The sequence below is a fragment of the Epinephelus lanceolatus genome, chromosome 7 (assembly GCF_041903045.1).
Source record: "Epinephelus lanceolatus isolate andai-2023 chromosome 7, ASM4190304v1, whole genome shotgun sequence".
Classification (NCBI taxonomy): domain Eukaryota; kingdom Metazoa; phylum Chordata; class Actinopteri; order Perciformes; family Serranidae; genus Epinephelus; species Epinephelus lanceolatus.
The window spans coordinates 16,950,946-16,967,372 of record NC_135740.1 but is presented as its reverse complement, the minus strand read 5'-3'; the positions used below and the strand labels follow the sequence as shown (position 1 = coordinate 16,967,372).

At 39.7% G+C, this 16,427-nt stretch overlaps 2 protein-coding genes across 4 annotated transcripts; one reads left to right on the top strand and one right to left on the bottom strand.

The window, feature by feature from the left end:
- Positions 1 to 3,465: 3,465 nt before the first annotated feature.
- On the bottom strand, positions 3,466 to 10,373 carry thg1l (tRNA-histidine guanylyltransferase 1-like). Of its 3 annotated transcripts, XM_033632535.2 has the most exons (8): positions 10,315 to 10,373; positions 10,065 to 10,177; positions 8,683 to 8,886; positions 8,387 to 8,563; positions 8,127 to 8,296; positions 7,932 to 8,020; positions 5,774 to 5,881; positions 3,466 to 3,844 (listed from the first exon to the last, which is right to left on the bottom strand). In XM_033632535.2, coding segments are annotated over exons 2-8 (912 nt in total). In that variant the 5' UTR covers positions 10,067 to 10,177; positions 10,315 to 10,373; the 3' UTR covers positions 3,466 to 3,682. The 3 variants fall into 3 exon arrangements, with proteins under 3 accessions (XP_033488426.1, XP_078025369.1, XP_078025368.1); XM_078169243.1 differs by lacking the exon at positions 10,065 to 10,177 and having other exon boundaries at positions 10,315 to 10,333; XM_078169242.1 differs by lacking the exon at positions 10,315 to 10,373 and having other exon boundaries at positions 9,890 to 10,256.
- Positions 10,374 to 10,665: 292 nt separating this feature from the next.
- lsm11 (LSM11, U7 small nuclear RNA associated) lies at positions 10,666 to 14,799 on the top strand. Its single transcript, XM_033632534.2, has 4 exons — positions 10,666 to 11,182; positions 12,268 to 12,407; positions 12,543 to 12,626; positions 14,204 to 14,799. Exons 1-4 carry the CDS (start codon positions 10,720 to 10,722, stop codon positions 14,546 to 14,548), a joined length of 1,032 nt encoding a protein of 343 aa, XP_033488425.1. The 5' UTR covers positions 10,666 to 10,719; the 3' UTR covers positions 14,549 to 14,799.
- Positions 14,800 to 16,427: the final 1,628 nt, after the last annotated feature.

The following is a 16,427-nucleotide window of genomic DNA, read 5'->3' as shown; positions in this document are numbered from 1 at the left end:
CCGCGGGGCGCACATCTCTCTCATTCTCAACCCCTCCCCTTCATTATTACACACAGGGAGAGGGACACGGAGCTGTCGACTGAGGTGAGGCAAGATTACACAGGATATAATGAAAAGATGTTGGAGCAACAAGACACTGACATCATCATTACAGTAGACTGATGTAAAACATGCAAATACACCACGTGTATGGAGCATTATCTTAATTTTAGACTTTGCAAAAGAAAAAATCTTTAAAATATTTTATTCTGTATCTATAATAGGCTACTGCTAAAAATCATCATTAACACAATAGTTAAATGGTTATTCTTTTGGTTGAAGGGTTGTTCAAGGACTGTCTTCTTTAATTCAGCATTATTTCTTAAAGTGGTACACCAACATTTTTTGTATTGTACTCCTATAATGCTGGCAAACTCTCAAGAGACAGATTGAAAAAAACACAAGGTCAAAATTGAAGCAGCAGAGACCAAGATATCCTCACTTTTAGCCATTATAGTATGCTTAAGGCACAAAAAATGCTGGATCCTACATTTCCCATCATGCAACACCCTCCCTGCCTGGTAAATTCCTACATCTAGACCAGGGGTCAGCAACCCTAACTATCAAAAATATGAAAAGTAATTAAAATAAATCTGCCTGGAGCTGCAAAACATATTTGAGCCTTATAGTATCACTGTGTAGTAAGTCTAAATTAGCCTATTGACATTAAATTAAGTATAAATGAGCATTCAAAACTATGTTTTACCACAAAACGGCTCCTCTGCAGTGGGCTGTTTATGATTATTTGGTACTTTAAGTTTGCAGTGTTGGTGGTGAAAGCAAACAACTCTGTCCACCCACTATATAGTTCTGTATTTTCCTCTGAGATCTTTACTTTTGTGGATTTGGAATTCATTGCAAGCCTAGCTAGGGAGGCTTAAAATTTTCTACCGCTGTTGAGGTTTGGCAAAATTTAGAGGAAAAAGTGCAAAGGCAACACATTTTTACAACTGGAGAATGAAAGAATTTCTTTAGGCCAACAACAATAATGAATAAAAATTTTGGTCAAAGCCACAGAGAGCCACTGGAGAGCGGCTACAGAGCTGCATATGACTCCGGAGCAGCAGGTTTCCTACCCCTGTTCTAGGCTAACTTAAACGTAAGGAGTCACTTTCTGTCTGTCCTTCATTTCTGTCAACAACCATTCATTCAATCGACTTCACACTTGGCGGTGTATTGCTGAGAATCCAAGGATGTGCAGCATCCAGTGCAAGCTCTTGAGATCTGCGGGCCGTACTATAGTGGTAGTGTATTCCGCACATACTGAGTAGTGTATTGAGAGGGGCCCCCTGTTAACTGTCACACTGCCAAACAGCATGTTGGTTACAGCTCGAACTCCATCGCTCGCCACAACAAATTTCAAGAACAGATGAAAAAAGAGACTGGAGATGTTATATTGTAGCAGACTCAAACATTTCAAGTATTGGCAATGTAACTTTTGGAAGGAAAGCTTTTGATCCCAGATATAGCCTGGTCCCAGATAGCTCATGGTTAGGTGATGACGTGTTTACTCGAGCATTAGGGGACACAACTATGTCATGGCAGGTGTATTGCTCAGGACCCAAGATAGTGCAGTGCTGAGTGTGAACCAATACTACAGGCCAATCAATACGCCTGTTCTGAACAGGCGGCACTTCACTAGTCTTACAAACTCCACATTTTTGGTTTGTTATAAATGTGTAGTCTCCAAGTCCGAGCCTCATCAGTTATCCTCTTCCACCTCAGATCCACTGAAGAGAATTTTTTACACCTTTACAACCCAATTAGAACATCTTATTACTATCTATCCTGTTATTTATGTGTGAAAATGAATGCTTTAAATCATTAGCAATGTTAACAGAATTTAAAAAAAAAGAAAACTTCCCAATATTCTGATTTGGGAATGTTCAGGCAATATTCCAAGATGGCTATACCAAATGCTAGCCTTGTAGTCACAACATTAAAATTCCCTTAATCAGTTACTGTTAAATATTTAGAGGTCTTGATGGAACAAGTGGAAACACATAAAAACAGTATCTCCTTTTGAATTATCTGAATTGGTTATTTTTATATTAGTGGATTTTACTTAGCTGTTCCTGTTAATGCTGGTGGCTTTGCATCCATATTGACAACACCTCTGCTGTTTCTAAGGCTTAAGAGAACATTTTTTCCAACTAGTTTGCTCCTAACTGCAGTCTGGACAATATTATATGAATGCAGCTTACCTGTCAGTGGTAACGCAACCAATCAGAACCGAGGACAGGAACTCTATACATGCACAATTTTATTCACGTAGTGTAGACTATTTGTGTTTTTTTCCATCCGGTAGCCCACCAAGCTTAAGTTTAGACCCTGCATGTAAACACATGCTCTCTTTAAATAACTGCACCACTTGCCCCAACACATTACGGTTACTAAGAGACTGTCTATACTATAAGACCTTATGTCGAGTCATTGGATGTGTAGGCAACAGTCCAAGTAATCTAAGCACAGCTGGTTTATGTCACTAGGAAAACAGGAACTTCTGCAATCATGTGTCTTTGTACATCTTAATTAATTTAGCTGTTAATTGTTTATTAACTCATTTTAGAAGTCTTAGTAAAACAGACAGGCTTCTTCGAAAGAATTTCATCCAAAATGTGAAGAGTTGAATCATGGTTACATAAAGTACAGTAGAGAAGCTACATGCTTTATACAAGGTCAGGAGACCAAAAATACGACTCTAATACCTGACAGTAACCGAGCCTACTACAGTATCAAAATACAGTTGGCTTCTACCACTTCAAGCCCCAGCAGCCATTCATACTGAGCCGGTCATTTATAAGTGCGATGATAAATATGCCACAGGGCACATGTCAGAAGGATAGAGTGTATGCAGGGTGTGTGAGGTATTCTTAGCACTGATGACAGTGCAGGCCGCCGAATCCATTCACATCTCTAAATGGTGTCCTGGCTGCAAGACAAGGCCACTCGTTCCTGCCAAGGGATTGGTTTCTGCTTTACTCTGCTTATTTCTATCTCAGATTTGCTCCTTCTTACTACAAACTGTAAGTGATATTGAACACTTTGCAGATAGGACTTCCATGAATCATTAAAATTCAGGCATTAGGAACTCTGCTTCCTGAACAAAAAGGATAGTTGAGATTCAAAAACGGCAACACACAAGATAAAACCCCAGCAAAAAACATTGGGCCAAGCAGAGTCATGTTAAGCATGCCGAGAGATCGAGTGATGGTAGTATTCTAAATGTTATTCATGATATCAAATGAGGATGTATTTTTGGAAAAGCAACTTTAGGAGAGCTGCATGTACTAGACTGGGAGTGGCAGGATGTTTGGGTCAGTATCAACCTGCTGGTATGTCCTCATCACCCACTGCTAGAAGATTATGAAATCATCTGCTTCCCTTTGAACATGACAGACATCACCATCGATTTAAGGAGAAAACTTTACGGGAACATTATGACAGAAGTTTAATACAGCTGTGAAAGCGTAATTATACAAAGGCTTCAGTCTTCTGTTCGGGGATTCAAGGTCACTAAGCATCATGGTGTTGCTTGGCGCACATGTTCATCTACATCAGTAAACATTGAGCTGTTTCGGTCCACTTTAACCATTCCAGTTAGACTCTGTCCACAGTATTTTTTTCAGCAGCACAGGAGCTGTTAGCAGTTGTCGTCCTCCAGGATGTCTGGGTGTTTCTCCCAGAACTGGTCTCCTATGATGTCGCAGTTGTGTGCCTCCACCCTCCTCCTGCTGCGAGTTACAGCCACGTCCTTCTCCTCTTCGTTTGGTAGCTTCATGCGTTTGGTGACGGTTTCATCTCGCTGGACACAAAAAATGAGCAGCATGAGGAGTGCAATTAAAGGTTACTTAAAGGAATAGTTGAACATTTTTTGGGAATTTCCACTCTCGTGTGTCTGGAGTCTCCACTAGTCACCTGGCAACCTCCAGACTCCAGGGAACAAGAGTCCTGCCAGGGTCTGATTTTCAAGACCTGCTCCAGAACTGGAACCGTGTCATTAATACTGCACCCACCCTGTCACCCGCACATATGACAAATTAGCTCCGCAACCCAACCCAATCCGCCGACACAAGATCTGTGGCCCGTTCAAATAATTTGTTCAGGCAGTGCATTTAAAGTGATCATTTTGGGACACTTTATACATGTGAAACTAAGATATTTTAAAATGAAGGGAATTCATGGAATACCATTTAAATGAACATTTTTTTCACCCAGAAAAAAATAGATTACAAAAAAACTCAGAATACCACCCTCCAATCACCTTTTTTGTGGGGTACCCCTCGGGTACTCACGCTTGCCTGACCCCATGCAGGACTCTGACAGGAAGTCTCCACCAAGAAACCGTCCAGTGTAACTAACACAACATAATGTGCTAATTGGTGAACTTCAGAGAGGCTGGTAGGCGTTTATATTTTAAATTTACATTTGAACTAGTGCTGCCCCCTTTTAGTCAACCAAACTGTCACTGAAACGAGTCTTAGTTGACAAATTTTTCATTGGTCGGTGAGACGCACTACAGGTAATGGAAAACCTGATATTTTTTGGTTCCAGCTATGAACCGACTTTCAAGTTTGAAACCGATTTATTTTTGGTCGAAATGCTCCAGAGAGTTCAAAATTAGTTGGTGGAAAAGGATATTTGTGCATGTGCTTGTAAAATTTCTATATTAAAGGCTCATCATTACGGTTTTGTATTTATCTGTAATTTAGCAAAGTGATAACAATGTTACTTATAACATTCTTTCTCAGTCCTGGATCTCAAACCATTCTCTGATGCCCCAAAAACATGTTTAAATGATCACATTAATATCATAAACATGCAATGACTAGTTGTCTAATGATGTGAACTACTGACTACTAGTTGACTAGGAAAATTTTTGGTTGGGGGCAGTTCTATTTTGAACAGACCAGGCTAGCTGTTTATGCTAAGCTAAGCTAACTGTCTCCTGGCTGCAGTAAATGAACCTGAAGACATTTTCAGCTTTCCAGAATATCAACAGTAAAGCTAAATTTTTGGTGTCAGCCAAAACAAAACAGTTTCTACAATCAACATTTTCTGCTGATATGTGACAAGCACACACTGCAGAGGACAGAAGCTGAGGCAGACGAACAATCCCTTGTATTCAGACACAGAAGCCAAGTCAGGGAAAATGTTAGATATCACTGACTGAAGGAGCAATAGATGAGATGTGAGGTGGAACTGGGTGCAGTGAAGGATTTAAAACCCGCACATCAAGTAGTGACGTTTTGAGCAACACGGCGTTTCCTAAAACTTCTGATACATGACAGAAAGTCGCCATCTTAAATACCCGTAGTGCTGCCACACCTGTAGCTCATATTCTTTATAAAAATAAACCAAGAAAAAAAAATATAGATGCACCTGTGTACCCAAATATCGATGATATTTTTAATAAATATGAGATACAGGTGTGGCATGTCACATGATTGTCTCAGGCAGCACTATGGATACTTAGGATGGTGGCTTTCTGTCATGTATCAGAAGTCTGAGGAAGAGCCGTGTGGTTTGAAACATCACTCAGGAGCTACTTGGTGTGCGGACTTATTTGTTTTTTACTTTGCCAGACATTTCTTCTTGGGATGTGTGTGTCTTTTGTACTGTTTTTTAAGGATTTAAAACTCTATTACACATTGAAAACCAAAGATATCTATTGGTAGTTATCCGAGTGAATTAGTAACAATCGTGCAGACTCAAACCCTTTTCAGCAGCTCACCTTTTCCCAGATGAGAGTGGTGCCTTTCCTGTGGAGAGCAGATTCACTGTTGTAGTTTATATCAAACTCAGAGAACAGGATCTCATTTTTGTCTGCAGCTAACGTTCCCTAGAAGGAGAAACAACACATGTATGTAAATATAACAAAAATGTGTGTATACAATAATCAGCTCATACACAGTGCCTCACTAAATAAGTCATATTATGATTCACACCACTGAGAAAACCACTAAAATGACTGCAACACCCACTGCTTCTATTATTGTTTTGTTTTTTTTGAAATAGGAAGTCATGAAGGGTTTGAAGAAGCACAGTGGTTTGATGGGTTGTGAATGATTCATACTGCCCAAACATTCAGCCAGAATTAACATTTCCACAACTTGTCAGCGGTCATCACCTCATTGGAGTTTCCCTTACAGGCTACTGGAGAATGAAGCGACTTCCAGAGAACTTACAGGGAACAGTGCCATGTGTTCATCTCCAATGACAATAAACCAGAAGTCAATAATGTGGGGACCACATGAATTAGCACAAACAATGGGCCAATGAAATGCAGCTATACGAGCAACTGCATCCAGAACCATGTCTTCTTGGTAACATAACAATTTGAAAAGTGCTATTTAGTCAAAGTTTACAGAAGAACTTTAATTACAAACACAAAATAATGCAGATAAAGGAGGTTGAAATCTGGTATATGCTTTTAAATTGGATCATGGATAAGAAAGCTGTAATTAACTATCATTTTTAATACTAATAAATCTACTGATTGTATTTCCATTAATTAACTCATTGTTTAGCCTGAGAAAATCTCAATATTGATAACTGAGCATTGAACTTTATCAGACCCTGAAGTCATGTCTGCAAATTGATAAGTTTTGCCAACACAAACGTATTCAACTTCTAATGAATTATTGTCAATAATTTATTTCCTGTCAACTGACTGACTAATCAGCTTATTCCGTCACCAGGAACTGATACCAAATAAGTCAACACAAGGCAATGAAAATTTGTCTTTGACATGGCATACAAGTGAAAACACACAGTACACAAAGTAATAGGAGTCCACCTGCGAAAAAAATCACATCTTTCTGTAACAACATTGTAACACTGAATATGAGTGTACAGTGTTAGGTGGTAATATAAATATTCATGTTTTATAACATCTAAATATGCAGGTGTTTCCTGCTATTTATTATTCATTGTATTCTAAGGGTCTTGTTCTTTTATTCTGATATTTATAGAAATGCAAAAGTAATCACAGTACAAAGGAGAGACATTCCCATTTAATATTATTATAAAACACATTTGTATATACACATGCACCTATATGTGAACACACAAACGCGTGTTAATTAAAGGGACAGTTCACCCCAAAATCAAAAATACATATTTTCCATCTTACCTGTAGTGCTTTTAATCAATGGAGATAATTTTGGCGTTAGTTGCTGAGTGTTGGAGATATCACCTGTAGCGATGTCTGTCTTCTCTCCAGTATAATGGAACTAGATGGCACTCGGCTTGTGGTGCTCAAAGTGCCGAAAAAGCACATTTGCAAAACTCAACAGCAATGTCTTTTAACAGAAATCATGAACCAGTTACTCAAGATAATCCACAGACCTTGTTGTGAGCAGTTTCATGTAAGAACTATTATCTTTCTACCCAACTGTATCGCGCAGAAGGAAGCATGCACCTACTGCTTGCTCACCTGACACCATCAAACTAGCTGACGTTACAGCTTAGCCGAGGAGGATGCCACGATGTTTACAGCTTGCCCTGTCACAAGCATGAGCCTCTTGTTCACGAGGAAATGCACACTTTCTTCTGCACATTTGGTGGTTGTAGTTAGGAAGAAAGAAAACAGTTCCTACATGAAACTATTCACAACACAGTCTGTGGATGAATTTGAGTAACAAAGTCATGATTTCTGGAAAGAGACATTGCGGTTTTGTTTTTCAAATGTATTTTGGTGACTGAGTGCCATCTAGTTCCATTATATTCAACAGAAGACAGACATCTCTACGGCCGATGTCTCCAAAACTCACCAGCTCGCACCAGCATTATCTTCACTGATTAACAGCACTACAAGTGAGATGGAAAATATGGATTTTGGATTTTGGGCTGAACTGTCCCTTTAACTTTAGAGTGTGTTTCGCTCTCACCTTTAGGCGATCCTCTGCCTGGGCTGTGGTGAGTCCCCCCTGTTGTACTAAAGTCCAAAACACTGTGTTGTACAAATTATTTATGTGACCTGAAAGACACAAAAACACATGCACAGTCTGAAGTCTTTTACCTTTGTCTGTTTGATGAACAGATATGTGATTTTGTAAAACAGTTGAAGTGCAGTATGATCTTACAATCTGCTTGCCTCCAGCTGAGGTAGTCTCTGAGGTTGCGGTTGCTGGGATACAGGACCACGCGTCCATCAAAGCCTGGGGGGTACAAGAGGGGTTGTTCCCCAAAAAACTCCTTCCAGTAAAACACATATGAGGAGGAGAACTGGGAGGCCACATGGGTCATGAGCTTACTGCCAGAGGAGAAACAGGGAGAAATAAAGTTAAAACTCTGAAGGCTTGTGGGAATGACAACAGTTTACAGTGTGGCAAAACTTTGGCACCTGGCTCTCCTCTTAAACCAGGTTGAGGTCCTCTTGAAAACAAAGCTGAACTCGTCACTTTGACCATAAGCGATGACAATATCCTCTAGTTCCTCCATGACAGAGCGTGCACTCCGGGTCATCAGGCCCAACGCCCTGTTATCATTGGGTTTTGTGAACTTGTGCTGCTCTGCAAACCTGAGACAGAATGCATGAAGAAACTCAAAACATCAGAGTAATGCACCACCCTGTTGATTTGCAACATCACTTATGTCCTCACAGAGATGACAGATGTTCAGCTTGAACAGGAAACTCACTTGTGGAAGTTACGCCCATCCAGTCTCACAACAATGTAGCAGTTTCGTAGACATGTGTCGTCTGTTTCAAAGTTGCGGACATACTCAAACTTGCTCTTGGCCATGTTGCTGGAACTGAAAGAAAAACTGGCCAAAGGTTTGATGAAACAAGACCTGACACGTCCACTAAATCTGCAGGCCCTTCCAATCAACATGAGGGTGGTCCTGAAAAGACAAAAAAACAAATTCACACATTATATTTTAAGCAACTGGTTATATTTGCAGCCAAAATAATTCCTCATACACAACTGAAGTATCCCCAAAGTCTCAATAGTGCTGAAACAAATTCTTGTTTTTATTAGCAATATTAATGTCAGCGGGATCGATAAAAAAAAAAGACGACGTAAACACAATATCTGCATCTTTGCAGCTCTTGTATGCATGTACGCAGTGATTACCTACTTAATTCAGAGACTTTACATTTGTTGTTAACTATTAAAAACTGTTTTGTGTTTAACATGTCTGGCAAATGATTGGGTGGTGGTATCTGAAATATATTCATAAGTAGTGTATTAATAATGCATTCACCTCAGAAATCACAACATTCCAAGTGTTGGGAAGGTTAATTTGGAAATGTGACAAGTTACAGGTTACTAGATACCCTGTTAAAAATGTAAAGTATTGCAACTTATTACATTTGTTTACTTTTCTAACAAATGTTTTAATTTTGACAATAAAGCTGAAAAATGTCCGGAAATAAGCGATGCCAAAAAGAAGGCATTCGTGCATGGCGAAGATGCAAAACAACAGAATAAATGTTTCATTCTACATAATGCTTTTAACAGAAAATAACAGATTTGGATGTAACTCCATTGTAATCACCAACATTTTGAGTAGTAACTGTAATTTTGTTCCATATTTTTTTGTCTTGGTAACTGTAACTTATCACAATTACATTTATTTTGTGATGTAACAACATGCTGCATATCCCTCTAACTTACATGACGGTACATAGGCAGCTTTTAACAATAACAAAAGTGACATATGTGACTCTGGTATTATTCAGTACCTAATTTTGTGGTAACGCCCTCTCTCTCATAAACTACTATATTCAGACCTCAAAGCCAATTTATAAAGAGGCCCAACTCATGGCGAGGCTAATTATGGAATAATTAATGTTGCCTGCTCGTCTGCTCATCGATAACATTAGTTATTAGTCATTACTTACACTGTGATGCCATCTGTAGTGTTAGTCCGACACACCAGCAAATTAACCAGCAAGTTAGATACTTCTTGGAAACCCGTTTACTTCATGCGTTAATATCTAGCTATACCGCTAGTTACACAAACACCAAAATTTAACTTAGTAAAGTAATAAAGCTGTGTCATAGAACGATATGTACATTTATCCCGGTACTGTTTCTGGCTCACACACGTTGGTATGTACACAGTCCGTCAACGAATTCTGTCGGAGTGGGGCCGCCGACACGACGAACAAGAGTTCCGGTGCTCAAGCCTGAAATTAACAAACAATTAATTAAAAACAAATATTGCTCTCAGTTGTTTCTTAACCCCTTTTAAAAATCCACCATTGTGTACCAATATGTTATTGTGCTACGGCATTGGATAATCTATTAAGGCGAGCAAAGTTACCCAGAAGCAACTCAACATCATCTGTGTTTGGGCGCCATCTTGTGGTTGTGAGGGGGGAAGTGCACCCAAAGATCGTGTATTAAAAAGAAGTTACGGAAACACGTTAACGGAACTTGTAGTCCACTTGCAGACTACGCTATTTCCGGGTGGGTTTTGCATAAATGTTAAGGCTGTACACAAGTAATGTATGAATAATTTGATGATATGGCCTCTCTATCAAATTATTGTAGGAAAAAAGTGGGGAAATTACACAAAAATAAAGATTCCGGAGTTGAAACATGAGTGACGTGCTCTGTGTTGTGTACGGTCTCTTGAAATAGGCGCAGAGTGAGCGCTCAGTGACGACAAAAACTTTCCCAGAGTTCTTCACTTCGCCGTGTGTTCATCTCTGCGGTTGTTTCAAACATGGAGGAGAGGGAAAGGAAAAGTGCAGAGTCAGACAGTAAAGAAACGGTCACTCCAACCTGTTCGAGTGCGCCACCAGCACTGGAGCACGAGCCAAAGGCGGACAGTAAAGCTGGAGGCGATGACGCCGATAAAATAAATGTCTGCTCTGAGAACTTTGACCCTCTGTTGGCCTTGTACTCGCCTACTGTGTCGGTTCCTTTTCCAAATATCAAATGCTTCAACAATGTGGCAGCGTACGAGAGCTTTCTGAAGGGTGGCCGGGGCAGAGCCAAACCGGAGAATGTGGAGAAGAGGCGGCAGAAGGCGATGAAGGGGGTGGCGGACCCGGAGCGCATCGAGAGGCTGAAGAAGCTCATGGTGAACAACCCGGTGTCAGGGTCAGAGGAGGGGGAGAGCAGCGGCACACAGCGGAGGAGGAGGGGGCAGAAGCCCCAGAAAAATGTCCTGACAAGGATGCCCTGTAGGTTCAACCAACATTACTACTACTACATCAATATAGTTTTGCTGGAAGTTCTAGACCATCATGGGTTTGCTATTACCATTATTTGGCTGAGTTTGGTAAGGGACTGTCCTTATCAGAGGACGGGGGTTGCGACTTTGATTTTATTTTGACCCTTCTTAAAGCTACAAATATTTTTCTTTGAGCCTCGCTGAGTGACTGGTGGAAAATGCATGTCCCTACCTCCATTGTATATTAGTTATTAGATTTTTAAAAGCTAGACCTTGATGTTGAAGATGTGATAATTTCTGTTTGTACAGTTTCTGGCTGCAATAAATGGGGTAATTTTAAAGATTAAATATGCCATATATTTAACTTATTTAACCACTTGTATGCCAGCCCCCTAAGCCAAAAACAAAAGAACATATCTCTCTCCAGTGCTTAAAAAAAATAATTGACATGCCTCCCCTTTTTGCACCACCTTCTCCCCCCTCATAAGTAATGAACAGTCCCTAATGTGCTCTCACTTGAAAGCTGCATCTACCAGACAGAAGTTGTCCTGTGCTTCTCAAAACCTCTCAAATAATAACTTACCTTCGTCATATTTTTCATTTTAGACTGATTCCTGGTGTCTTTCTTATCTCTAAAGCTACTTTATTGCAGAGTGTTCTCCTGTCAAATGGAAAACTAATCATTTTCTACGTTTCTCACATGGTACCTGCAATTTTCAGCGAACTAAAGATATTTTTATTTTTTCGATTAATCTGTTATTTCTTTATGAGTAAATGTCTATAAATATGAGAAAATAGTGTCACATCACCATTTCTGAGAACCTGATGTGATGTCTTTGAATTGAATATTTTGTACAGTCAACGGCCCAAAACTCAAAGTGAATTCACAATGCTATAAATTTGGGAGAAATCCTCATATTTCAGAAGTTGGAACCAAGGGTATTTGTGCATCTTCAGATTGAAAAGTTTAATCTTGTAGTAACATTTGCACATGTAGCCTTTTTTGCAGAGACCTTTTTGTGCTACAGTTGAGTTCCTTCTACATTTTACTGGTTGTAGAGACAGCTGTGTAACCCATTTGTCATGTGTCTTCAGTATGTAAAGGCAGTCCGTTGGGTGAGCTGTACCGATGCGTTGAAGAGAGGATAAGGGTCAAAGTTCACATCAGGACCTTTAAGGGGCTAAGAGGAGTCTGTTCTGGCTTTGTGGTGGCCTTTGACAAGTTCTGGAACATGGTGAGCTCTCACATTCATGTTTTCTTATTGAATTCTCACTTAACAGAATGTGAAATAATCCACAATGTACTTGTAACCATGAAGTTGAAGTCTTAATATTGGCCTTTCACTGTTTGTTGTTTTTCTCTTTGTCAGGCAATGGTGGATGTGGATGAGACGTACAGAGAGCCTCTGTTTGGAGAGGCACTCTACCATGAAAAGGCCCTCACCATATCACGGGTAGGCACTGGTTTACATTGTATGTCTACTGAAATATATTTCTTACTCTGCAATAGATAGAGATGCAGTCTGAAAGATTTTGGTCCTGGTTGATTTGGTGATGCTCGAACAGCCAAACAAATTCATGTTGCTCTGATAAAGAAGCCCATGAATCATAATTGCAACTTCATACCAACTTAGCACTGTGCACGGTGTGAGTAGATACCCATGCAGTAGCAGGGCACTGTAAAGTTTGTTACCCCACTGAGGACTTGGATGCGTGCAGCCTGTCTCATGAAGCTCTTCATCTTACTGTGGCTGCTTCTTCGTGTTTCATCACTCCCTGAAATATTTAAAACTGATCCACTGTCAAAGAAAAGCCAAAAATGACTATTGTTTAGTTTTGTGGACACATTTATGATGAACAGTTACTGTCAACGGTAACCAAACAAATACATAATGATTCCTGTGACTGCTTCACAATAAAAGCTGCTCCACTCAGTGTGTCTGCAGGTCCTTAAAGAGTGTTAAAATGTCAATTATATAAATTTTAGACCTTAAAAGTCATTACATAGTCTCACATTTGAATTTGTGAGGTCTTGACTGCCACATTTGATCTAATTTATTTAATTTATTTTTGTCAAAATGAGTAAAACTCTTCAGCATGAAAGTCCACATTATATCTTTAAACCTACCACTGAACCTTATACTGTCTCTTTACTTTATACTTGCACTTACCTGTTGCAAAAATGCAGATTAAACAAACTCACTCTAATTACCATATCCCGACATAAAACTTACCTCTATATGGGTCTGCATATATACTATTTAGCTTTATACTTACCTGCAGTCCTTGAATTAGAAAAAGATGATTTGTCAAAAAAGCAATCTTAAATTTGGTTAAAAGTGGTCGCAGAAATGTCTTAAAAAGCATTACATTTACACCCTGCCACTTCCAGCAGCAGTAGGAATTGTCATGTGTGCTAGCAGTAATACAGCTCTGATAGTGCATCAGGAGAGCCAACAGTAAACAGTGAAACTTTTCTCAATGAGATAAAATTGAATACAGTAATGCTGGATTAAAAGCATGCAGTGCTTTTATGAATCTCTCCGACATAGATAGGTAATTTGGCTCCTACCAGTGAATGGCGGACCCCGCCAGTAAAGCCAGTTAAAGAATGTACATTTGTCGCATGGCAACTGCTGAAAGGTGCCAGCCATATATATTATTAAAACAGGATTTAAAAGTCCAGTGTTCAGGATTTAGTGGCATGTAGCAGTGAGATTGCAGAACTGAAACTTGTGTGCTAAGCATGTAGGAGAGCTATGATGACACAAAAACGTGAACTGCCCCAAAGCCCGTGTTTGGTTTGTCCATTCTGGGTTACAGTAGAAATTAACAGGGCAGACTCAGTGGAAGAGGATGAGCTCAGTAATATAACAATTCATTATAAGGTAATAAAAACTCAACAATTCGTATTTCCAATTCTGCCAATAGATGCCCCTGAATCCTACACACTGGACCTTTTAGAAAAAAATTAAACTTCAAGCTCTACATTTAGTCCACGAATGTTAATGTGACTGAAATCTCTGTGCAGCTCTTTGAGAAGCTGAAGCTCCAGGAGAGTCCAGGAGGTGAGCCAGCGAAGAAGCACAGAACCCAGGAAACGACCAGCAAGCATCAGCCTGCAGACCCAAAAAGTACTTCAAAAAACCTGACTGCTCACACTGCCAGCAAGAAAGGGGACAGCAGGACAGAGTCCAAAATGTCAGACACTGTTAAAATCAAACAGGATAAACATGCAGGCTCGCTGAAGGCCCAGGGTCCAGAGGCCTGTCAGAGGAAAGACTCCCAGACGTATGGCAGGGTCCACACACGCCACATCAACCAGCTTTTCATCCGGGGAGAGAACGTTATCCTGGTTAACCCACAGCCACTCTGATTATCGTCTTTGGTTTGATATTTAGCCTGGATGGAAGAAAGGTGGGCTACAAGTTTTATTTTACACTGAACTTCAGTAATGATAGGTCAGTGTCAGATATGGCAGATAAACTGCCAGAGATGTGACTTAATTAGATTCAGAGGAATCAAACAAGAACTATTGTTATATCATATTGATATTGAGGTTTTTCTCTGCCCACAAGAGAGCCGATCATGATTTTGAGGAATAAAAGAATCTCAGTTGTAATTATAGTAACTTCTTGTCTTGTTTTCTTTTGTCTGACAGCCACTAAGAAATTTACTGCGACACTGTTACGCCGCAGCAATAATGACGGCCTTTGTGTTATGCTTACGACCCAGCAGGTGGCAGCATAAACACATTAGTGCCATCTGCGAGGCCATTGTCATCTCCAAGAGCTTGTCCCTTTATGTTGCTTTTCCCCGTTAGTTTGAACAGGAATGACAGCGCAGTCTCTGCGGACTTCATAAATGCATTATGAATAATTGAGTTTGTGAAGCTAGAGATTGCAGATGGCACTCAAAAGCTGTCATTTGTCTTGACGTCTCAGATTGCTTTTACTCTTTAATGGGCACATTACCCATAAAAGCACAATTTACTGCATCTCATGGAAGTTGTAAAGATGTTGCTTTTTTCTGTTTTAAATGGCAGAGGTTACTTTTGGATGACGAGTGGCACAGAGTGATTGTATGTTGCTCTAACGTTTCTGGGTCTGAGCGTCGTATTTTACTCTTTTCTTTTTTAACTACACACATTAATTGACCTCCTTTCTATATATTTTATGCCATAAATAGGACAAATTCCAGCGGTAGGTGAGCTGTTGTTCATCTGTATACTGTTACTTTTCATATATATTATTAGTGTAGCCCATTTAACAGTCTTCCTCTCCAGAGAGTGAAAATGGGGTCAATTGTTTAATGCGAGCTGTGTTTTCGTTGTGTTTGTCACACCAGTGTGTTCCAACAAACCCTGATACAGTATGAGAAGGGCGCAGGCAGCACTGGTGGTAAAGAGGCGGGCCACAATTAGACTACACAATCTTTCTCTTGAGTGTATTATACCACAGTAATCAGGCCATCCATCTCATTAGGGCAAACTGTAAATTTCATTAGTGAAATGGATATTAAAGGGCAAAAAGTATCAACAGTTCTTTGTGTTATCACCCAGAATTCAACTGTTACCACACAAAAGCTTAAAGCAATGAAGGGTTGACATTTCAAAGCATCTGTTGCGTTCACTGCTGCACCTGTCACAGGAAGTGTCAGATATTGCCATATTCCAGCAGTGTTTTATAGCAGTTTACTTGTTTGCTGTTACATCTGCTGCCCATGTGATCTAGTTTCTGCTCCTGTATGTCAACATGCCATAGAGCTGCAACCAATGATTGATTAGTTGTCAACTATTATTTGGCAAGTAATTTTTTTTAAAGAAAAAAAAGTCAAAACATTCTGATTCCAGCCTCTTAAATGTTCCTGGTTTCTTGCTCCCCTGTAACAGTAAACTGAAAATCTTTGGTTTGTGGACATCATCCTGGGCTTTTTAGAAACACTGATTGACCATTTTCTGACATTTTATAGACTGAACAACTCAACAAGAAAACAATTTACAGATTAATCTACAAAGAAAGTAATTGTTAGCTGCCGCCCTAACATGCACTGTGATATATATTAGATGCTTGCAACTTATGGATTTGGTATCCATCATACTCATTTATTGGCTGTATTGTTAGTTTCCCTCCATTTATTCTCCTGACTCCCTGCCTTATTAATAAATTGTCAATATGCGTGTTTATCAAAGACCTCTCTTTATTACCCCAAACGATGAAGTTAACAAACTCGCATTAGCTAAATGCAATTTCAAA